The sequence below is a fragment of the Culex quinquefasciatus genome, chromosome 2 (assembly GCF_015732765.1).
Source record: "Culex quinquefasciatus strain JHB chromosome 2, VPISU_Cqui_1.0_pri_paternal, whole genome shotgun sequence".
NCBI classification, from domain to species: domain Eukaryota; kingdom Metazoa; phylum Arthropoda; class Insecta; order Diptera; family Culicidae; genus Culex; species Culex quinquefasciatus.
Genome location: NC_051862.1, coordinates 34135226 through 34160193, shown reverse-complemented (window position 1 = coordinate 34160193; position 24968 = coordinate 34135226). Strand labels below are relative to the sequence as shown.

The 24968-nt window shown below is 40.2% G+C and overlaps 3 protein-coding genes across 4 annotated transcripts; 1 reads left to right on the top strand and 2 right to left on the bottom strand.

The window, feature by feature from the left end:
* Window positions 1-220: 220 nt before the first annotated feature.
* Window positions 221-903, top strand: LOC6034168 (transmembrane protein 14 homolog). The gene is made up of 2 exons (XM_001844474.2): window positions 221-403; window positions 466-903. The coding sequence occupies exons 1-2, from the start codon at window positions 331-333 to the stop codon at window positions 783-785; spliced, it is 393 nt and encodes a 130-aa protein (XP_001844526.2). The 5' UTR covers window positions 221-330; the 3' UTR covers window positions 786-903.
* Window positions 887-2117, bottom strand: LOC6034170 (proteasome subunit beta type-4). The gene is made up of 3 exons (XM_001844473.2): window positions 1758-2117; window positions 1465-1671; window positions 887-1405 (listed from the first exon to the last, which is right to left on the bottom strand). Exons 1-3 carry the CDS (start codon window positions 1910-1912, stop codon window positions 952-954), a joined length of 816 nt encoding a protein of 271 aa, XP_001844525.2. The 5' UTR covers window positions 1913-2117; the 3' UTR covers window positions 887-951.
* Window positions 2118-7584: 5467 nt separating this feature from the next.
* Window positions 7585-16011, bottom strand: LOC6034169 (protein DEK). 2 transcript variants are annotated; one of them, XM_038253408.1, is made up of 9 exons: window positions 15894-16011; window positions 11807-12041; window positions 10808-11590; window positions 10584-10678; window positions 10373-10525; window positions 10060-10300; window positions 9777-10000; window positions 8900-9052; window positions 7585-8836 (listed from the first exon to the last, which is right to left on the bottom strand). In XM_038253408.1, the coding sequence occupies exons 1-9, from the start codon at window positions 15936-15938 to the stop codon at window positions 8822-8824; spliced, it is 1944 nt and encodes a 647-aa protein (XP_038109336.1). In that variant the 5' UTR covers window positions 15939-16011; the 3' UTR covers window positions 7585-8821. The 2 variants fall into 2 exon arrangements, with proteins under 2 accessions (XP_038109336.1, XP_038109337.1); XM_038253409.1 differs by having other exon boundaries at window positions 10584-10660.
* Window positions 16012-24968: the final 8957 nt, after the last annotated feature.

Below are 24968 nucleotides of genomic sequence, written 5' to 3'. Positions count from 1 at the left end.
AGATAATGAACAGGTTAAATCGGCCATCACAAAAATATTTTCGTTTATATCAATTAAGCTATTTATTTCTTACCTGAAAATGGTATAATTTGCTATTAATGTCGATTTTATGATGAAATAAAACAATTTCAAATTTCAAACCAACTTACTCGCTGTAGGTTATAATGAAAACATCACCCCAAGTTTCAGCGCCCTCTAGTGGGGGGTAATTTTGACGTTTGATTGCCTATAACTTTCACCAGTCTTCGAGTGCATTTGGCTTGTTATCAGTTCGGAGGGAGATTTTGCAAAAAGCAACTGCAGGCACCTGTTCAGTCCCGTTTCGCAACCATGATCGACGTGGTAGGAATCATCTTCGCCCTGCTGGTGGCCGCCGGAGGCATTTTCGGCTACGTTAAAGCAGGTACCGAGGCTTAGTTGGTGATTCTGGGAGTTTGTTTCAACGCTGCATCCCGTTTTCGCTAGGTTCGCTTCCCTCGTTGATTGCGGGCGTCTCGTTTGGCATTTTGTTGGGCGTGGGGGCGTATTTCAACTCGATCGAGCAGCCGATTCCGTTGATCCAGATCATCTTGCTGGTTCTGCTGGCGGCGATGATGGGCTTCCGGTGGATTCGTACCGGGAACTTTATGCCCCCGGGAATTATCGTGGTGCTGTCGTTGGCCGTTCTCGTGTGGACCTGCGTGACGTACCGGGACCACTTGCCGTTCTCTGCTGGACCGACGCCGATTGTTACGGATGGCGTTGTGGAGAAGAGCGGTGTTGAGGGTAGCACCTTGATGCAGTAAAGTTAGAGGAATTTCGAGGCTTATCTTCACTAAAACGGACTATCTATCTCTTCGTACAAACCAATCCAGGAATTTTTCGACGAAATTATTAAAGATTTGACTATTGTATTTTAAAGAATTCTTGTATTTAATGAATATCCGATGAGAGAATGTATAAAATAAGATTTTAGTAGCCCTTGATCATGGTGGCCAGGTTCCAGTTCTGCTTGACAAAGCAGTGACCGTCCACCTGGACGCCATCGGCGGTGCAGATGGCCTGCGAGTACTTGGGATCGCTACGGCAGTCACGGTACCACAGCACCTCCATCACGCTCTTGGCCAGCTCGGTAGCCTTCTGCTTGTCCAGACCAGCGTACGCCGTCGGGTTCTCGGAGTACTCGCGCAACAGGGGCAGCGCCAAATGCGTTCCGTACCCGGTGGCCACCACGTTGCTGGTGTAGGCACGGCCGCGCAGATTCACATGGCCCAGGAAGGGCTCGCCGTCCTGCATGCCTCCGACGACAATGTCCAGATAGAGGGGCTTGAACTCACTGCGGCGGTTGTACATCACCCGGGTCAGCCAGTTGTACAGCGACTTGGGCTTCAGCTCGTTCTTGTCCGCCAGGCACATGTCGTCAACCCTGGAAGAAATAAAACCAATCAAAACCTCCGGTCAACTCAACCACTTTGAAAATCTTACACTTTCTGGTCGATGTGACGCTTGATGAACTGGAAGTCGGCAAAGTCTCCCCCGATGCCGATGATGGTCTTGTCGTTCACCTTGTACACTCGGTCCACGTCGTGGAACCGGGCCAGCGATCCGTACGAGACCAGCTTGTCGGCGGTGATGATGACACCGTTGGCGAACTTCAGGCCCACTACGGACGTTCCTGTGGTGACCGGAGTGCTGCAAGAAGACCCCAGTTAGTAAATGACTTGCCAGTTTGAGGTTAGAACAAAACAACTTCGGAATTCAGTTCCTACGATACTTACTAGGAACGCTGCGTGCCGAACTCGCCGGGGGTTTCGGTGCGGGCGGAGACGGCTCCGCCAGCGCTAGCGCTGGACCCCGGGAAGTTGTAGAATGCTCCCGGGCTGGGACCGTTGCCCCAGAACGGTCCGGCGTTCACACTCGACATTGGGTACATGATTTCGTCGGGATTTTTTAACTTCAGAATCGCTGAAAATACTTTACTGATGCCAGCGGATGTTACAGAAATCGAAAATTATCCTAGGGAAACGATTCACGCCGAGTTTTAGCGTCCAAAATCCGAAAACTACGGCAGCTCAGAAATTACAAAGATGATGAGTTTACGAATTTGTTGACCTGCGGAGGAGCTGTCAGATGTGACAGCGAAAACTGAGTTTTAGTACAACGCAGCGGGATTGGCCTTTGCGCCGACAAGATGCTGTACCAGAGTTCTATGGAAGCGTTCTTTTATTACGTAACGCAGTAGAAGAGGGGGTCGAAGTCTGTGTTACGCTCCATACATTTTTTTCAAAATTTGTGGGGGGTGGGCGGGGGTCTACCTTAGGCCTGGTCAGACTTTTCTGCGAGTATACACTCTAACCAAAATTCATGATTTTCTGAGTTCAATATCCCACTGGGCAGCGAATGACCGCGCAGGTTAAAGCTGCCGAAAATAAACAAATAAACAACAACAACAATATCCCACTTTTCATACGATTTTTTCAGTTCAACCCATATAACCATTTTTATGGTTCTAAAACCAGAACTCAAAAAATTGTATGAAAAAGTGGGAACTCTGAAAATCATGATTTTTGGTAAGGGTGTAGTTCAGACTCGATTATCCGAAGACTTCAGAAAAATTTCGCAAAATCGGATAATCGAATCTTTGTCTTATTGCTAGTCTTATTGTCGATTGTCGAGCTTTAGTATGACCCCCAAACTACTCTAAATTGGCCGAGTTTTTTTTTTTAATCTTCAAATTTTGGCATGAATGTTTGAATCAACAAAATTTTTGTTGAATATAATCAACTAGAAAATTGCGTTGAAACAAACCTTGATTTTCTCAATTCCACAAAAGTCTTTTGTTGTTTTTAAAGTGCAGCTTTCTGCGTGTTGTAGATCAGGCACTATAGAGTTATCTACGTGCGCATGTATTACGTGTACGTGTGTGTGTGTGTGTGTGTGTGTGTGTGGTCCAATCCAATACCCGCTAACCGGTAGCGAAATTATGGGGAAGTATAATTTGTATCAGACTGTGTACATGCCGAATGCTGATACAGCTTATCTCAGTCCCGGGTATTAGGTGGTGATAGCCCTCGCGCTGCTTCCAACGACCCATTTCAGAATGACAGAGCTCCTTGCGGTCCAATTCCGAGGTCGCTGGGCATTGTTCGGCCCCGCCTAAACATAGAAGCAAGCATCTGAAGGAAACTCGATCTATATTTAGACTTCCAATCCCCTCAGGCAAATCAGGGATCAGCGCGTATTTAATAATATGAGAAGAAAAGATAACATGTTTCAACACTACGGATCAATTCACTGCTAGAGTGTAAACCTTCTGATGGCCGACTGCTTAGGGTCCCAGACCACCAACAATCCAAAGGTGTGAGTTCGAATCCCACCTGATTCATTTTAGTTTTTATTCATATTCAAATTCCTAATTCCAAATTTCAAAGGTACCGACCGGGATTTGATCCCTGAACCTTCTGCTTGGGAGACAGAAGCCGTCACCATTAAGCCACAGAGCCGGTTGATTGGGACGTGGTTCTCTGTATGGCTTTTTGCGAGATGAGAGCAGAGGACAACAATCATCTCAACGTTTCCACTTTACCCGGGCTAACGACCGGCAGTTCCAGTTCACGATGATTTCCCTTCATATGTTAAAAACCATTTATGATTTTGTCACATATTCCGTTTGTCAGCGTTTCCTGTCATTACTGGCGGGAAAAATCTTCGTGGAATCAGCTGTGCAGACCTCATGTGTGACAGGAATGCAGGTTGAGCGACACCCACGGGCATGCGCATGTATTACGTGTACGTACACGAAAAAGATTGAGGTTAAATTTTGTACCCGCCAGCAAAACAAATGGGGTGCTAGTGTGCGTGAGCTCGGGCTTAGATAACTCTATAGAGCTATCTAAGCCCAGTCTCACGCACACTAGCTTACCATTTGTTTTTGCTGGCGGGTACAAATTTTAACCTAAAAACCCTTCGTGTACAAACACGCAATACATGCGCACGTAGATAACTCTATAGTGAACGGTAATTTCAAGTGAACGAGTAATTTCAAAACTTCCTCTGTAGAGTTTGTATGGCTCTAAAATAGAGATCCCAAACAGACACGTACCCAAACAGACACGAGTTTGACGTATCCAAACGAGCATTTGCCTTAACGCCCAGCAAAATTTATCAGTGTTGCCAAGCTCAAAACATACGTTGCCAGATCGATTTAGCAAGCTTAGACCAGTCTCCCTATTTAGGGTCTCTACTCTAAAATGCTCTCAGTCACAACATTTTCTAGCAGAGCTGATTCTGCCAGAATCCTGCTAGAACGGTGGAACATTTTTGCTAGAATGCTGTAAGAATATCCAGCTCTGTAAGAACTCTGCTAGAATCCTGCTAGAACGTCGTGACTAGGCTATAGCAATACAAGTGATTCTCGGATTGGACCTGCATGCACTTGAAGTCTTGTTCGTCGAGTAATTCCCATGGTATGGCGACGTCCGAGAGTATAACACATGGAGGAGAAGGAGAAACCACAAGCTAGAGCAACTCAATGCAAACCAAGTAGGGTATATGACCCTATTTTGGACCTAGTACCTATTTTAGATCTATCTATCTATCGAGGTAGTTCAGGCTTTAAAAGTACGAATTGACTGAATCCAACCAACAGAAAGTGTAAGCAGGATCGTTTTGTAGCTTACCTCTTCCAAAAATGTTAACATTTTTGATTATTTCCGCCTTTTCAGCCACTTTTTCCAATGCCATTCGTATTTCCTACCATTTTCCTAGCACATAGATTAGGTCCAAAAATTCCAGCCTCGTTGCTTATCAGATTTGGCTCGCGACACCTTGATGATTTTTTCTGTTTTGCACTGACACCAAGCAATTTCTTCCGGTTTCCGAGCAATGTAACTGTTGTTTATTTAATTCTTTTATGTTTTTCATCACTAAACCATTGAAATAACTATTCTATTATCGAAAAAAAAAAAATCAATTCAAAATATTTTTTCAAATCAGTCGCGTTGGATCAGTTTTTGGACCTACTTTGCCGTCGGTTCAAGGCTATCACCAACACATGTATAACAAGGTGTTGCCAGTTTAGTTTATCAATTTATTTCGATTTTTCATTGAAATTAATTGATAATTTTTAATTTAGTAATTTGAATTGAATTTCTTTACTGTAATTATTTGAAAGAAATCTAAGTTTTAAAAAGCAAATGATTAACAGAAACAACAAAAATATGTTTTTAAACGATAAAAATGCAAATTGATGATAGAGATTTAGATGATTGTTAGGACCGATTGCAAAGTATCCCAAATTTAAACTGATGTTGATTTATTTTTGTCTTAACATCATTCTCACCAATTCAGCTGCATATATTTTTAATTTTTGCTTCAAAAAAAAAAGATGCAAACTGGCTACCCTGTTTGTATTGAAGGGGAAACGATTGAAAAACCTAAAGGGTCTAGTTCATTTAATCGTCAGCTGTCACCGTGACAGGAGCTGTCAACATGGCTTACGAGTGGTTTTTGAAAAAGTCGTATGAATTAAATTTAAAATATCTTGAGTTAGTTTTAAAAAGATCCTAAGCGCTAGTTATAATCAAATCAATAATTCGATCAGCTCTCGATTAGAGACCCTAAATAGGGAGACTGGTCGAACATTGCTAAATCGATCTGGCAACGTATGTTTTGAGCTTGCCAACACTGCCAAGTTTTGCTGGGCGTAAAGGCAAATGCTCGTTTGGATACGTCAAACTCGTGTCTGTTTGGGTACGTCAAATTCACTTTGACCAGTCTCCCTATTTAGGGTCCTTACTCTCGATCAATTTACCAATTATAAATGAAAAATGCACAACTTCAAAATGCTCTTTACTGAAAAACAAACAAAATTTGGTTGGATTCAGAGAAAATAAAATCAAATTTTTAAAAATTTTACTTAAAACTTATATGTATAAGGTTAAAAAGCTTATAAACTTAGTTAACTAAATATTGACATAAACGATTTTCTTAAAAATTATATCAGCAACCTAAGTGATGGTAGGTTCGAAGTAAAAATAATGTTTGAACACTTCAAATCTGCTTTTAACAAAACAAATTATGACTATCAAAGGAACCCTGGTATTCAAACAAAGATTTTTCAAATATTACATTGTTTTTAAAAGTGCAACATGTAGTTAAACTTTTTGTCAAGCAACTGTAAAGTTTAACATGACAGATGAGATAATTTCGCACCAAGTTAAAAGCTATTATCTCGCTTTAAAATTTCTTGATTGTTCAATAATATTTGAACTTAAGCTTTGTGTAAAATTTGGAACCTTTTTTCATTATAACTTGTTATGTATTGTGTATGTATCTCTGTCATTCATTTCATTTTAAGTTATGGTGTTTTATTGCGACTAATAACGGGTTGTCTTTTATGTTCTAATGCTTGAACAATTAGGTCGTAAGAATACGCAAATTGTAAATAGGACAGAGACCTGCTAAAGAAGCGTGAGTTTTCATTCAATATAATAAAAACACGTTTTCAAATTCAAATCCATTGTTTTATCATTATTATTTAGTTTCTGGAATAAATATTTTCCAAATTATAATCGTGGATAGGCCCTTTGGTTTATCAAATCGAGTTTCTGTAAGTGTGCGTGTTGCCGCCGCACGCCGCAATTCGAGTTGTTCAAATTTCAACCAATCAGAGTGTAGGTCCAAAATTGTAGAGGCTTTGGTTTTGGGGGCCTATGGTTGACATCGAGATGTGAGAAGGGTGAGTTAGTTAATATCAGAGTGTAACGCGGTCAGACACGCGAGTGGTGGCGGCAATAGGCCCCCAAAACCAAAGCTAAAAACTCGATTCGCCACCTACATTCGAGTAGGAGAACTTTGGTGCAAGGTTACGTTTACGTTTTTGCGCGATAAGTGCAAAGGGAAGTGAAAACTATTTTAAGGCTTTTTAAATGAAAATTGATCTTTTGGAATAAAATAAAGTTAACAGGAGGTAAGAAATAAAAAGTTCTATCGACTGACTTTTTGATTTTTTTGCTAAGTTGCCATTGTCATTGAAAATTCTGAGATCCGGATTGAAAACGCGAGAATGAGGTTAGATTGCTTATTTTGAAAATCTTTCCAATTATCATTTTTGAAGCAGAGATTTGCTTTTATAGTAGATGTGACTTTAAAAAATATTTGTCCACTTGAATAATCTACATTCTCAATTGATTAGTTAGGTTTTGGTTGATTAAAACATTCCCTTATTTTGAATCAGATAATGAACAGGTTAAATCGGCCATCACAAAAATATTTTCGTTTATATCAATTAAGCGATTAATTTCTTACCTGAAAATGGTATAATTTGCTATTAATGTCGATTTTATGATGAAATAAAACAATTTCAAATTTCAAACCAATTTACTCGCTGTAGGTTATAATGAAAACATCACCCCAAGTTTCAACGCCCTCTAGTGAGGGTAAGTTTTGACGTTTGATTGCCTATAAAGATTATTATTAGCCGCCAGTAAAGTCTTTTATTTATCAATCCGTGTCTTCCCTCAGGGCCAAACGTCTACAGTATACAATCCGCTAAAATCACCGTCTCGATTTTGGATTTCTCAGTTCAAATAAAAAAGTACAAAGTAAGGGTCCACCTAGTTATCATAGTTTATTTGTATCTGAATAATATTTCTGGATTTATCTCTTCGTGCCATTCCTGTTCTGTATTTATAATTATATTAAACACTGCAATTATTAGCATTCACTTCCATTACTACAGTTACCATTTCTCGATATAAAAAAGAACTATTATTTTTTTTGTTTCTCTGTCATAATAACACGACTTAGGGTTGTTTCTTCTTTTTTTACTTCGCTCTGCTTTACACTTGTTTTGTTTTGTTTGCGTTTTCGCGCGTGCCTGAAAGTTTTGTTTTTTTTTCTGTTTTTGTCCCTCCAAATTTGGGAGGAAAAAGTGCGCCGCTCGCGCTCGCTCCGAGGCCGAATTCGGTTTTGAATTTTGAGTCCAAAAATTTTGCTATCTGTTTTATTTGTGTGTTATTTGAAATTAAAAACATACACATCCATAGTTTGCGCAGGAAATCGGGGAAATGGAGAAAGGGGTGCGTTTGTTTGAACGTTTACTTTTTGTTTTGAAAAACTGCTACTACAGAAAAATATCTCAATCATTTGTGATCGTTTTTTTTTATTTAGTTGCTACTCACACAATCGTTCCACTAGCGAGGAAGGAAACGAAAAAGTTTACTTTGTCTACATATGTTGTAAAACTACAAAACGAAGGTACAGAATGTAAAACAATATTCAAACAAATCGGAGAAAGGAAATACTTTTGTGTGCCAAATGTGCCAAAAATGTGAAAACTTTGCTTTTTTTTCGTTTTGTACAATTCTAAAACAACTGAGAACTGCCGTCAACGACCTGCTATGCTACTACAAATAAGTGTTTTCGCTTCGTGTTAAATTGTGTGTAAATTCAATTATCTTGCTTGCTGATAAACGACACCTAGCTTTGTTTGAATGTAAATGTTTGTTGTGTGCTGCACTAACACTTCGTTAATTTTCTGATAAATCGCTCTTGTTTGCTGTTTGTTGTCTGCTTAAAATCTATGTTTTTTATTTCTTGCTGAAAACTGTTTTCTGCTTAGTTTTTTTTTCCTGCTCCTTTAGGTATTTATAGCTTTATACTTTCTCTGCCTTTTTAAATGTGATTTGATTTGACTACTACAATCCCTCTCGTGGCGCGTTCGCCATTGCGTTTGTTTGTTCTTGTAAGTTCTTGTTAGTAAGGTTGTAGAGTTTCTTTTTTCGGGGGTAAAACGAGAGTTCAAAATTCACAAACGTAAAGTTCTCGCACGCCGGATGCCTTACGTCGATATTAGCTGTGAATAAAATGTTTCAAGTTATTTTTCTTTTTTATTTAAATCTCGACTCGACAAACTTACAGATTTGACTGTCGCCTTGATGAAATCTTTCTTATGCGATAGATCGTGGTCCGGATACTTGGCGTAGACTTTCTTGCACACCGTCTTCATGGTGATCTCCTCCAGGTTCGCTTCCTCGAGGATTTCCTTAAGGAACTCCTTGATGTCGTTCTCCTGCAGTGGGGAAAGGGGGACAGCAATTCGTTATTTTTAGAAAATACTAATTATGTTTAGGTTTAGATCACTGTTTTCTTCAATTCTCTCTTCCTCCTTTGTTGTATTTTTAAAAGTTATTTTCTACAATATTCTTTTCGGCTTGGTTTGTGCAATGCAAGATAAGATATGAAAGATATGACTTGCGATTCAACTACTATTGATTCGGCAGGAGGAAAAATGATCGGGACATTTTTAAGCAGATCTTGGACACCGATCAGTGAACGAGCGTCCTGAGGCTATACACGGTAATGTACGACAGGACAGGATTGAATAGCTTCATGTTCAACACCCGCACTCCATTTGATATAGATCCTGACGCGTCGTAAGGTATGATAGGAGAGCTTCATCTTCAACACCCGCACACCATTTGGAACAGTTGATGTATGATAGGAAGCTTCATCTTCAACACCCGAACACCATTTGGAACAGTTATTGTTTGATAGGAGAGTTTCATCTTCAACACCCGCACACCATTTGGAACAGTTGTTGTATGATAGGAGTTTCATCTTCAATATCCGCACACCATTTGGAACAGTTATTGTTTAATAGGAGAGTTTCATCTTCAACACCTGCACACCATTTGGCATAGTTCCTCCAAATTTGATAGGAAGCACCAGCCCGGATAAGCCAATCAATCTGTAAAGAAACCAAAAAATGCAATAAACTACACCACAACACTTACACTGGGAGGCGCCTTCGAGTCCTTCTCGGTCTTGCTGCCCTTCTTCTCCTCCTTTTTGTCGTCCTTCTCCTTGCCGCTCTTCTTCAGTGGCTTCTCGTCCTCCTCGCCCTCGTCCGACTCGTTCTCGTCCTGCTCGGGCTCCTCCTCGTCTTCGTCCTCTTCCGAGGACTCGTCACGTCGGGACTTTTTGGCCGGTGCTGGCCGCCTGCCCGGCTTGCCCTTGGCTGAGGGAAAGATATCATTTTTAATAACTTTAAGTTGTTTCAGACAGCTTCCAACTTACCCTTGGCCGGTGGGGAGGAATTTTTCGATTTGATAGTGTTGGCCGCCGCCACCTTGCCACGCTTTGCGGGTCGCTCGCTGTCCTCGCTCTCGGGCTCGGACTCCTCCTCCTCGTCTTCTTCGTCCTCCTCGTCGCTTTCGGTTTCCGGCTTTCGCTTGCGGCCCCGGCCCCTGCCGGCCGACTTGGCCGCTGGACGGCCACGGCCCCGTGCCGCCGGTTTGGCCTTCTTCTTCTTGGGCTCCTGTTTACGAAAAATAAATGAATTAAAACAAAGTTCTTCAAGCTAAACCCGGAATCATTCAGCACAACTCACATCGCTGAAGTCATCGTCGCTGGGATCTTCGGACTCCTCGTCGCTGGACTGTTTGCGACCTCTCCGGGCCGAGGCTCGGCTACCTCGAGCAGGCGGAGCACGCACCGATCGTCGCTTGCCGGCGTCCGAGTCGGAACCGCCCGATGGGTTGTACTGGAAAAGGGAGATAGTTTTATATCGATTCAGGAGGGAAAGATGGTGGAGAACTTACGTCGGATCCGCTGTCGGACTCGTTGCGGCGGCGCCCCACCTTGACGACCTTCTCCTCCTCCTCGGAGCTGGTGTAATCTACATATAAGGAATCATCTACAACAATTATCGAACAAGAGCGTGTTTAACCCTTCGGGCAGATAGCAAAGAACCAAAAGCTACTCAAGCCAAATTTGGAAAAGTAAAAAGCGGTAACGCCAAACTTTATCCCCTCTCAATCCTTACCTTGATAGCCCCGTCCCGCGGTCGATCGCTTCGGTCGGCCACCGCTCGATTTGCCCGAGTCACGACCACGTGCCGGTGTCGGAGCTGCCCGCTTGGCTGGCTTCTTGGTTTCCTCCTCGCTGGCGTCCTCTTCCTCTTCGGCGTCCTCCTCGTCTTCACCCTCCTCCTCCGGAAGTTCTTCGTCGCCGTCCGGCTTCAGCAAAAACTGGAAGATCCGCTCGGCCACCTCTTCCTTCGAGCCCTTGCTGTCAAGCTCGAGAATTTCCGCCGTTTGAGCAAGCTTCTTTGCGTCCATTTTCTCGGCCGCCGCCAGACGCTTCTTGTACTCGTCCGAGTCGGCTTCGAACTCGAACCCGTCAAACTTCTTCAGGTTCTTCTTCATGACCGGTGCCTTGCCTTCCTTCTCGTAGATGATCAGGTGCAACGTCTGCAGCGCATCCATCTTGGTCTTGACGATATTCGCATCGATCAACGCAATGGCTCCCAGCGGCTTCTTGGCGGCCGCCGTCGGTTTCTTTTCGCCGTTCTTGGCGGTCACCTTGGCTTCCGGTTTGGGCTTCTCCTTGCCCTCCTTTGCATTCACAGGAGCTTCCTTCTTGGCAGCAGCCTTCGGCTTGGCATCGCCATCGGCTTCATCTTCATCCTCTTCTTCTTCGCCAAGCTCATCTTCCGGTTCCTCATCCTCCTCCTCATCTTCTTCGTCATCATCCTTTTTCTTAGCTTTAGACTTGGACTTGGGATCAGCTGCGGCTACGGCCTTTTTGGGCTTGGCCTTTTCATCAGCTGGAGATAAACGGTTTTAAACATTTAAAAAACGTTTCACTCCATTTGATAATAAGTTTATAAGTTTGACATAACGTTACCTACTTGTTGATTGACATTGATAACCAATGTCAGTCAACATAGAGGTAACGTTGTTGTGACAAGGGAGCGCACTTTTATTACGTAACCCAAAATTTGCATTTTCAGACAAGTCAGCCAACTAGATCCCAAACTCACCTTTCTCGTCCTCTTCCTCCTCCTCCCCTTCCTCTTCACCGTCCTCATCATCGGCCTTCTCCTTGCCGCTGGCCTCGCCGTTGCCCTCCTCGGTGGCCTCGGCAGCTACATCTTCCTTCTTTTTATCAGCGGCGGCGGCGGCATCACCGGTCGCGCTAGTGTCCTCTACCTTGGCGGCGGCCCCATCTTCCTTCGCGGGGCTGCTGGTTGTCTTCTCGTCTTCGCGATCTTCGGCCTATCGGGAAAGAGCGAAATAAACAAACCAAAAGTTGTTGCATCAGTATGGGTGACGTTCCACACATCGAAGCCGGCGCGCGATCTCGCCGTGGGAACAGGTTCTTGGCGATGTGCGTGTGCGCCGTTTGTATGGTTCCCGCTTTCGTTCGGTGGTGGTGGTGATGTTGCATCGCGGGCAAGTTCAGAAAACGCGTGCGGTTTGGAAAAACGAACCAAGTGGAAAGAAAACGGAATCTTTGGTGAAAAGCCTCCACGACGCATGCAGGGTGGCGAACCGATTGATAACCTCGTTAATGTTTCTATTTTTCATTTTTGTTACGGAAATCCCGCCTTCTAGTTCCTCGTCCTGTACCGAGTATCTGATGATTTAAATAGTGAGCCCTCTTGACAAATCATACCTCTGTGACAGATGCGTAATTAATGTCACACTGACGGAGATACTTTCTCGATGGTTATAAATCCGTATGATGATCGTTTCCCAAAATACGAAGATCTTTCCGGCTAGGCTGGCTGACGTTTGATAGCCGAGCACGAAACACTGCCGGAGACACTCACCAAACCCCAGAAAAGTACTGGTGCCAGAAATTTGTCGGGACCACTAGGCTTCAACGATCTGCGGCCAGTTCATAGAAGGTCCATTGACCCTCTGAGCCGGGAAACAGCCACCAACAACTGCATTGTACGTTCTGAGCTCAACAGATCAACTGAAGTTAAACAATGAGTCGAAAATTATCAGTGGGTGTCAACCATCGTACCCAAAAAGCCTGCAGTTCAACAAAAGGGAGAAATGCTAGTCCGATAATTAGAGTTGTAGAATCCACAGCATCTCCTTAAAACATGCCTCCCGAGCTACGATGCTATGGGGAGGACTTTAATAATAGACCCGTTGGCGAGCCTTCCGAGCAACGATGCTATATATGGTAAGGTCTTTCGGGTTAACATTCACTCAAATGACGCTCAAAACACGAATAATCCTGTAAAGCAACCGGGTGGCTTCGCGGCCCGCAATCGACTCCTCGAACAGGACTGGATCACACAAAAAAAAACACAAAAATTCAACCTCGCGACCGCGCACCCCGCACTGAACTCTTTGGTTTATTGTTGATTTTCAGGCTTATGGATGACCCATAAACTACGCGATAAGTGACCTAGATTTTTTTAAATTTAGGATATAAGACATTCGGATGCCAAAATGATTATTGGGGCATGTTCCGGGGCGCGTACTGTGGTCAAATCCCAAATATGAACATGATTTGAAGTAACACCCGTGGAAAGATTTTTTTCTGAATTTGGGAAAAAATAAAAAAGATCAAAATGTTCAAAAATTTAAGCTTCTACATTCACAATTCATAGTTTTAGAAATTCAAACTTTTTTGATTTTTATAGTTGTTTAATCCAAGACATTTAAAAATCAGATTTATGAACATTCAAAATTTAAAAGATCCAAATATCTAAATTTAAAATTTTCAAAATCTAAAATTCAATGTTCTAAAACATTTGGTATCAAAAATTCTAAATTCAAGAATTTAAAAATTCAAAATAAAAAAATAATAAAATTTTTAAATGATGCACGAATAATTGAACAAAACTTATAAATTGTTTAATTCGTAAATTCATAACATTTAAAATTGGGGGCTAAAGCCAAATGTCAATTTTTATGTACAACGGTAAAAAACACGATCAAAAAACATTTCTGATCACTTTGTTTCATTTTAATGCAAAAAAAAAAAAAAAAAATGACAAGACAACATTTTTTCGATGGATCAACTATGGTCCCCTTGGAACGAGCTGTCAAGGTAGGAACTTTTCTGTCAATAAGGACCGCGAGGTTAATGTTTCAAAATTGATTTAAAATCCATTTTAAACTCTTTGTGGTCGTACAAAGGGTCAATGTACTCAGAAAAATAAGCTTTATCGCTGTGAAAATTAATATCAGCAATCTAAGCTTCATTTTAGGACCCAATTCCTTAGTTTTAAATCCTTAAATTTTCAAACTCAGAACTGCAGAATTCTTAAATTTTAAACCTTGGAAAAAAGATTAAAAACGGCAGAATTTTTTAAATTCTTAGAAGCTACAATTTTTGTAACCATCATAAATCACAGAAAATCTGATAGCTTTGGGGCATTTTTTGAAGTAATATTTTAGCGTATAGACATTTTGATAATACAAATTTCGTGTTTCGATTTGTTTAATGACGCTTAGATTATACTTAGATTAAATCTAAATTATAAATTTTTAAAACTTAAATATACTTCAATTTTTAGATTTTTTAAGTTTAATTTTTTTATGTCCAAATATTTTTTTTCTATTTTTGATTTCTTTTTTTTTGCAAAATTTTTGTTATAGTTTTTCTCTCTATATAATTTTCGGCTATTTAAAATTCTGTGTTCTGAGATTCGACCTAATGAGACTATTTTGGATTTTTTGCAACTGCTCCGTAACAACCCTGAATTTTACTTGAATTGGGTCGCTGGACTCGAATTTGGTGTTAAAAGTGCGAAAATGAAAAAAAAAAAATTCGATTCTCCGAAATCCCTTTCAAACCTACGGAAAATCGAGTCTGGACTGTTTTGGCCAAATGCTTGAAGCATCCGAACAGAATGTTAAAAAAAGTAAATCTTTCCCAGTTCCTGAGGGTAACTCCCTTGAAGAGTAGCGGGGAAGGCATTTAGAAAGCGGATTCAGTGGCAGTTTCATTCTCAACTTAATGTTAACATGTTAAGGTGTTAACATGTTAAGATGTTAACATTCCATAGGTCGCCTCCCTAAGGTGTCGTGATAAGGTCCAGTTTGTGACGATACACTACCTTCCCTTTACTAAGCAATCGATTCCAGAAGGGAAAAGATCACCAGTTGTGTTGGTCCGAGCCGGGATTTGAACCCCGATCTACCGCTTACGAAGCGGAAGCGTTACCACTGGGCTACGTGGCTCGAACAGAATGTGCGCATCCCAAACACCGACGTGAACTTTAAGTACCTGGAATCCATAAAATTCACCACTGGAAAATCGCTTCCTAACACGGACGTGAACTTCAAGCTCCTACAATGCGTAAAATTGGCCACCTAAAAATTGCTACCCCAATACGGATGTGAATTTCATGTACTTAGAATGCATAAAACATTCCGCTTGAATTGCACTTCCCAAACACAGATGTGAACTTCAAGTACCTAGAATGCATACAATTTAGAAGGACAAGTAGCGTTTACCAAACCCGTCATCTAATTTCTAGTATCTCTCAATATGAACTAAACTGAAATGTACTACGTTATTCAATGCCATTCGGGTTATGTCTAACTTTTTTTCTCAACCGGGTGAATCCGAGTCGCCACCCTGCCGAGATCGCTTCCACTATCCAAATGCATCACGCACACACTCTCACAAGTCGTAGTGTGTACAACACACATGGAGAAAATCCCGTCGTGGCCACCCCACCGCTGGACCAATGAGGAAGAGGAAGGAGCCACCTCCTTCGTCACGGAACCACAGGTTATCACGCGTCAATTCCGCTTTTTTTTTCTTCCGACACTCGATTCTTGACCAAGTTGACCACTTTCCCACCCAAATCCCGGCACTTTCACCACCAACAGCGCGTGCGGACACTGCACACACACACACCGACACACGCACACCAAACCAAAGCGGGTCGTCGGTTGACATGGCCAAGCGGAGAGGCGCACGAAAAAACAAACACAACGCCATTTTTCGAGATGCGTTTTGCGAAAAATTTCAACGCGGAAAAATGGCCCCAAAACTGGCCACGTTTCGGCCGAAAACACCCGCAACGGATGGCCCACGCCGGGCGCTACACACTGGAACCACACACGAGCCGGAACGAACGGGATTTTTACCATTTTTGAAGATGAATTCGTCTCTTTATCGGCGTTTGCCGACATTGAAAATATTTAACTTGATGGAGATGGCGAGATGGAGCTGGGCAGAAGAGCAGGGATGCCACTTGGGTTTGCAGATGTCTGCGCAGGGTAGGATGACAAGTCTGCGCTAGGCTGTGCACATGTCAAAAATCGTGAAAACTGACATTTGAGTGTTGGAAAATTTCCAGATATTGCTACCTAAATCTAGACCTAAATAAATTATAACTTTCATATTTTCACAAAATGATTAATAATGGCAATTTTAATAATTCTGTGAACCTATAAAAATCCAGTACAAGCTAAAATGTCTGCAAAACCAAGTTAAATCTGTGCAATTGGCATCCCTCCATGAGAAAAGTGTTTTGTTTGTAACGCGAAGTAACGTGTGCTGTAACGGTAGCGGAAAGGGATGCCAGAATTTATTTGAAATGACTGATAAAATATAGTACACTCAACCCCCGGTGGTTGGTCACTTTTTCGTTTGACACTTTTTTAGTTTGTACCCCGTTGGTTGGTCAAAGTCAAATTAAAAAGTGCCGAACTGTCACTTTTTACACGGCGCTCATGCATACTATCAAAACAAATGTTTGGAAGTATGTATGTATGTATGTATGTATGTATTTGAACCCCGTCTTGGCCATGACCACAGTATATTTCAACTGAGACGGTTCGGTTAGTAACCACCATATATCTCAAGAACCTTTGAAGCGAAATACCTTTCTCTGGCTAACGATTTCTTCTGAAATTGTACAGACATAGTCAAAACAAATGTTTGGAAGTGTGTGTAAACTCTGTGTAAAAGGGGTGTCAAACTAAAAAGTGACCCCGTTCGTTTGACATCAGTTGGTGTCAAACCATCGGGGTTTGAGTGTAGAACAGCTTTAGAAAAGATTCTCGCACGAGTTGAGCTGGCTGATAAATAATGTTAATTATGATGAGTGTGAAAATTGTAAGGGGTGGTAAACTCTATCAATAAAATCCGACGAAAATTGTTTCAACGCCGAGTAATGTTCGAAATGTGTGTAAACAACAACAAAAGAAAACGGCCATACAAAGTTTTTGATTAGTCTGCAATTGAGGGAATCTGGCACCTCTGTGTGCCTCATCGACCAAAAAAGGTAATTCGTTAAAGGGCAAAATATAATGATACGTGAAGCGCGGCAGCAAAGTTTGCATTTCCAATAGACTCCGCAACCTCCATTTACGCGCAGCCATTATGCTATCGTGACCCAATTTACAAATTTCTCTGAAAAGATTACAAAAATTTTGTACTGTTTAAGAGAAATCGACTGAACACTAAGTGTAACAGCTGCACTACTCCAACTCCGACGCTGCTAAAAGGCCGCGATGTTTTTAGTTCAAAATTTATTCAAAAATCCATAACCCACCACCCACCGCCCGCCACACACCACCCACCGCAAACAACCCATCAACAGTCGCCCAACACACCATATACGCAACCACAGTAGAATAGTAAAAGAATAGTAATAATTTAGTTGTAATAAATGGCAACAAAATCCCTTAAAAGAGCTTAGCTCACTGGGATTTGCCAACCTGCAAAGTGCTAACAGTAATGATTGTTAAAAATAATAAAATACGTAGCTACCGAGCCTAACTCTTCAAAAAGAGTAGGTGAATGTTTCCAGCAATCAATGCTGTGAAGTGCGAAATTCGGTTTAAATTAAAAAAAAAAAAAAAAAAAAACTGGCCAAAGGGATTTTAGGTCAGAACTTGGTCAGAACACGTCTGACACGCGTATATGCCCAACTACAGTAAACATTTGTAATTAGCTCGGGACTCCGGCAACCAAATTCAAACTTACCAATCGATATTTTTTACGAGAACGGAAAACTATATTCTCTTAATTTAATTTTCAGCGTAATTTTTGGTAACATTTTTCGAATTTTTGTTTTTTTTAATACAAATATTTCATGATGAAAAAGCTTTTTAATCACGATTTTGAAGTTTTTGAATTTTATTTCAAGGGCTCTTTTTTTATTGTTGATCAATTTAGGACTCTTTCAGGGCATGTTATACAAAAAATGCAAAAAAATAAAATTTACAAAAAAAGTAAAATGTTGAATCATAAATAAAATTTATTCCAAATTTTGTATGATTATATTTTTTGAAAAACCTGCAGATTTACTTTTTTACAGCTGTTTGTGACAAAGAGACTTTGAGATCATTTTAAAATTTTGATTTTTAACAAAGACTATGTCTCTCTTTACTACCACTCTTACTCGAAGGAACCAGTTCAACATTTCGATCCAAACCGTATTATTCTATGCTAGGTCCTATGTATTTCGGTTATGTCTTTGACATTACTACACTCAAACCCTGATGGTTTGACACCAACTGTTGTCAAACGAACGGGGTCAATTTTTGGTTTGACACCCCTTTTACACGGAGTTCACTCATACTATCAAACGTTTGTTTTACACTAAAACGTTACTTAATCCACCTTTAGGTGGTTGGTGCCTTCCTCACATTCATAAAGTCAATACATTCAGTAAAAATAGCAACATTCCCCATAAACATGTTTGACATATCAACTTTATTACTCATTTCTGTTGATAGGTTTCGCAGTCCTTTCATATTTCTGGCTATCGGCAAGGACTGATAAAAAAACCTATCCAACGATAGTTCGCATGGAAGATTCAGACAATATCTGGATTTTTTTTGAAAAGGTCCAATAAACCAATTTTTTTTTTTGCTTTTTGGGTGTTGTTGAAACCGCCTTGAGTCAGGGGTATTAAAAAACACCCAAAATGCAAAAACTAAAAATTTGGTTTATTGATCCTTTTCAAAAAAAACTCCAGATATGTCTATCACAATATTTGAAATCAGGCCTCCAAACAGTGTATAAATAACACTTAAGTGCTTATAACTTTTGATAGGGTTGTCTGATCCTCGATATTCTAGGCTCATTTGGAAGGTTTTTCGATTATCTAACTAATGACAGGTTGCATGGTGGACCCGGACATCATTTTCATTGAAAAATCTGAGATCCGGCCTCCAAAAAGTGTATAAATAACAATTAAGTGCTAATAACTTTTGATAGGGTTGTCAGATCCACAATGTTTTAGGCTCATTTGGAAGGTCTTTCGATTATCTAACTAACGACAGGTCGCATGGTGGACCCGGACATCATTTTCATTGAAATATCTGAGATCCGGCCTCCAAACAGTGTATAAATAACACTTAAGTGCTAATAACTTTTGATAGGGTTGTCAGATCCTCGAAGTTTTAGGCTCATTTGGAAGGTTTTTCGATTATCTAACCAATGACAGGTCGCATGATGGACCCGGACATCATTTTCATCGAATTATCTGAGATCCGACCTCCAAAAAGTGTATAAATAGCACTTAAGTGCTAATAACTTTTGATAGGGTTGTCAGATCCTCGATGTTCTAGGCTCATTTGGAAGGTATTTCGATTATCTAACTAACGACAGGTTGCATGGTGGACCCGGACATCATTTTCATTGAAAAATCTGAGATCCGGCCTCCAAAAAGTGTATAAATAACACTTATGTGATAATAACTTTTGATAGGGCTGTCAGATTCTGTCAGATAGGGCTGTCAGATCCTAGATGTTTTAGGCTCATTTGAAAGGTCTTTTTAATACCTTTCTGAAAATGTATAACATGATAGGTTTTCTTGCAAAAACCACCCTTTTTACAATCTTTCGAACATACGCCAAAATCGTTTTTTTAGCATAACTTTTGAAGTACTTAACTAAACTTGCTGATTTTAAATAGAGACCTATGGGACCCTAAGACGGATCGAATGAGACTAAAACGGTCAAAATCCGTTCAGCCAGTCCGGAGATAATCGAGTGACATTTTTTTGTCCACCCACCTACACACATCCACACAGACATTTGCTCAGAACATGATTCTGAGTCGATATGTATACGTGAAGGTGGGTCTACGAGGTCAAATTAATAAGTTCATTTTTCGAGTGATTTTATAGCCTTTCCTCAGTAGGGTGAGGAAGGCAAAAAGTGTAAAACGAAAAAGTGACCAACTACCGGGGGTTGAGTGTAACTTGTACTTTTGTGTTTGGTTGAAAATAAATAAAACCAAGATCAAAACTTTAAAAATAAAAACAATCTTTTTATATACTTGTTAAAAAATATATATATCATAAAACTAGAACTTATACAATCTAATACAAAAAGATAAACTAAACCTAAACTTGACAAACTACCCCCCGTTTTCTTGCGCAGTGTACATCGTTCCACGTTACTCCAATATTGTTGTAAACCTCCACACAGTTCTCCGCTCCCCCTGAGTTGTTGGGTTCTCCAGCAGCCCAGTTTTGATACCCGATGGGATACCATATTGGCATATTTGAGGAGACCCACACGAATAAGTTCGGTCGGCCAAAATTCGTGGCCCCGATCCAGTATCCTGCTCCGGTCAGTGAACCTTGGCTGGACATTGCCAGCAGAACATCGATGGTATCCGCTTGGGAGGTGATCGTCGCCAGCTGCATCCCGTAGTTCCTGCACGTGATCTGCGCTCCGTCAAAGTCCACCAATCGATCACCAAATACCACATATCTGTACCAATTCGAGCGAAGTCTTACGGGGGACACTTCTTGGGTTCCATTGATGTCCGGAACTGCGGAAAATGTTTTATTGATTGCAGTCAAAGCCCGGACAATCGCGATTGCTTGCAGGAGAATAAACGCTTGGACTTTGAGAAACATTTTGCGTCAACTGATTTTCTTCTGGTAATTGTGGTAGCTCTTTATATGATGAAAGATTTACATGCACGTTGGTTCTGTCTACAAACGTTATCTTGAGTTTTATCTCGCAAACTATCTTATGACGGTTACGTAAAATAACAAACTGAGAGAAACTGCACTAAGTCAGCTAGATAGAATGGCTTTACTGTTCCTAAGAACAGGCCTAACCGAGTGGCAGCTTTGCTAATTAGGTCCAACCTAGGGACATCTAACCTGGACTATCGCAAATTCACTGAATTAAATTCAGGGTTCTCGCTGCAGTTACGAAGATGACTGGCAAAATCATTACACAACTGATTGTATACCGAGATCGCTGTAACTAATTTCGTCCTTGTGACACTTCCTTTACAAGGCAGGATCTTGCGACCCATATACTCCTTTCTCCTCACTTGAGGAAAATCTACTCTTTCAATCCGGTACATCATCACAAGCTCGAGATGATTGATGTCCTCGTCTCCTCAAGAGTCATATAATTTAATCTCGTGACATGCTGGCACGTGCACTTGAAATTCAATTGAAACGACCAGAAGAGAATAAATCACAAATAAAGAGTCTCCTCACAGGTTAACTTGATTGAGACGTACAAAAAAAAAAGCGTTTAACGTAAAATTTTCGATCGATATCCTGCCAGCTGGTGCTAATCTCACCCCCTTCCCGGGAAATTAGCCGACTATACTTGGGAGGGGGTGGCATAAATTTATACTTTTAGAAAATTGTTCTGGCATGGCAAACCGGTGTAACGTACACCTTCCGGAAGCGACACCCAGGTCGCGATATAAACGGGTGCAAAACGGGTATACTTGCGATAAATCATTTATGAAAGTATCTTCCCATGCCGGTGTTGCACCTTATTGGAGAGGTGGCATGCGTGGGTCAGGGGAGATTGGAAATAAAGTCGATATTAGATTATTATGAGTTGATAGATTTCAAGATTTTTTTTTTTTACATGAAAAAAAGCAAAGATGTGCAGAATAAACATCCTTGTTACAACCATAATTTGATAGTACAAAATAAACCGATATTCCATTTTCGTCAAAATTTGATAAAATAGAACAAAAGTTTTTTGTTTTCAAAGAATGCTTTTTAATGAAATCGCTTCACTTTATAAATTGATCTGCTTCAAGTTTCATCAAGATATTTCATGATGATTAAGTCAGCTAAATTTTGACAAATTTGACAGATGTAACGATATCTCCGATGGTTTCCATTTCCCTGATTAAAAAAAATAAATTGAAACCGTTTATAATCGTTTGCTTAAGTGTTTCGAATACCAAAAACAAAGTGTTTTACCCCTTAATTCTAGAAGAACAAAAATTGAGAAGCAAAAACTTTATGCTTTACTGTGATTTTTTTTTAATAAACCAGAAATAAATATATCATCTTATATAAATACAACTTTATATCAAACAACAAACTTGGTAAAACATCCAAACAATAACGATTCACCTTTATTTATATGTATTGGATTGTTAAACACTTTATTGCAATCAAGGGTCTTGATTGCTCCAAAAAGACTCAGTCACTCGCGAGCACAAATCTAGAGCGACGAAAAACTGCTCTGATGTATTCCTACCGTTTGTCACTTCCAAACCAATCGCTACCGAACACTCTCTCTTTGCTCTTTCTCTCATTCAAATCGGGTAGTACAGCGAATGGTTCGGAGAGACTGATTTCGTTAATTCACTCAATGCTGACTGAGAATACTTTGCGATCGGCTTAGCTTTGATCATTTAAGAAATTGCTTTAAATCAATGATATCAATATTATTTTTTGCAATGTTGTAGTTTACACAACATCAAAGCCACATTTGGCAGCAATTTCCTCCATACCAAATTCTAATTGACGGCAAACTGTGGTAGTGCAGGCTAAATGAGCACCGCGCTGGTATTTTTTGGCTCTCTCCTCTCTGAGCTCATTCGTGTATGAGCCGGGTTGACGGACGGAGTAGAAAAGGAAATTCACGAAGCCGCTGGCAGAGAGCGAGTAGTGTTCGCGCTGCGCCTGCTCAAGTCGGCAAAGATTCATTCGGTGATGAGTGAGTGATTTCTGATCTTTGAACTGAAAATCAGGACCCTTGATTGCAATTTTAGGTTTACTTTGAGAAACATTTTGGGACACTTGCTTTATTTTGAGTATTAATTTTAATACCATTAAAATAAAATCTTGATTTTACTTGTGCGCCGTTTTATTTTTAAGTTAAAAATCAAAGTTTCCTTAGGACAGTTCGTTTTTGTTAAGTTTTGGTCCCTCGGTGGTTGACGACTAAAAAAAATTCAAGCCCAAGTTCCAAAAAATAAATAAAAAATGACAGACGGTATCATAAAATGCTCTAAAATTTATTAAAGTTGTGGTAATTAGAAATTTATTTTTTAAGCCTAAATGACACGTTTTTGATTAAAAGCACAAAAATAAACGTGTATAAATCATGTATTTAAATTTTTAGTAATACTGTCATCAGGGGTAAAATATTTTTGTATGACCCAATCTCACCAGACTCAATGTCACTCCTGATGACGGTATGAATTGGTTTTGCCCCTAACTCACAAATTTGAAACAAAATTTTCAACTTTAAACCTAGGCAACAAAACATGGAAATCTTTGATGTAATGAATTATCAATTAGATTTTTATCAAATCATAGAAACTTGAAGAGCTACCTTTCGTTAACCGTTAACCTTCCGTGGTTTCAGATGATAACACTATCTTTAGATAAGAAAAGTCCACTACTTAAGTTCGGAGATAAGACACCATTTAAAATCACGTTGTTCATTTGCATCATAGGAATATAGTTATTCAAACAAATTAGTTAATGCATTATGTAAATTGACCCTTACTTTGTTAAGCTATATATGAATTTCATAACTAAACAAATAACTTAAACTATTTCTAAACTGGCCGTTTGAGGAACTCGAAGGGATAGTACGTTCGTTTGAACAGCCGTTCGGATATCAGCTAACGATAACAATCAGGACGTTAGTTGGAACGATGTGGACTGTGCGGCCAAGCTGGGGTCATTTGCCAGACGAAGGGTGATTCGTTCTCGTTGATGAGTTGAATTTTTTTTTGATTATATTAATACAGAGAAAGTTGTCATAAGAATCGAAACAAAATAAAATGTGTGTTAGTGCATTAACATGTCGACGCCGGTGTGCTATCTTGTCGTTCGTTGCTTTTTGACGTTCCGAGAAAAACGCGTTTTAAAGTTTGACAAACAATAACAAACACGTTTTGTTTGGTTGACCATTCTGTGCATTGGCCCGAAGTTTGGTTGAATTTGGTTGCCGGAGTTCCGAGTTATAATTGAAAATGTTTACGCTAGTGGAACTTCTCGAGCTCGTACCTATGTGAAACGCGTTCTGACCTGAAATCCCTTTGGCCAATTGTCACACTTACATCAATTTTCAGTCTGTGACAAGATATCAAGACAAGATTGGAACTTCTTTCATATGAATAGTGACGAAAATGCACGAAGTTCTTTGGATTTTATTGAATATCTCAGGATTGAAATTGAATTTTGGGGATCTGTGAAGATCAAAAAGTGAAGCATTGTGAGCTGAACTAAATAGCGTTCTTAACTCAATGTGGCCCAAAATGCACGTACGACAAGTACGACTTTTTTTTGCTGTGAGTACAACGGTGACGATGTCTAAAAGCAAAATTACAAACAAACATACTGAAAAGAAGAGTGATAAAACATAAAAGTGAATAAAAATATAAAATTTAAATGTCAATTCGTGATTTAGAATCCAGAAGGAAAAAGATCACCAGTTGTGTTGGTCCGAGCCAGGATTCGAACCAAGATTAACCGCTTACAAAACGGAAGCGTTACTCACTAGGCTACATGGCTCGATCTTTATTTATTATCTGATAATAATTAAATTGCTTGTTGCTACAGTGTTAGGTAGCTAATACCGAAGGGATCATTGATAAAACATTAGAGATTTATTATTGCTCCGCGTGAAATAATATATTGCTAGAGCAGACCATTCCTGATATCGCGGGAATTAAGATTTACGTCTTGCTAGATCTTCTGATGAGACAATCAGTGATGCTACCAGCAGCAGCATCAAACCCGATCTTCACCGGCTGATATCAGCTCTCAGGTGTGTCTCTTCTTCGCAGGACGTTAACAAGTTAATCAAGTGAGGAGACCTCGGGAGTGGCCCCAGCCCAGTAATTCACTTGATTAATGGACATTACCGTAATTAAATAACGTGCTTGTTAACTTGGGTATGGGCAAGTGGGTTGTTTTATTTTAGAGTTTTTTTTTTGTTGCAGAAAATAAAAGCTGTAAAGAG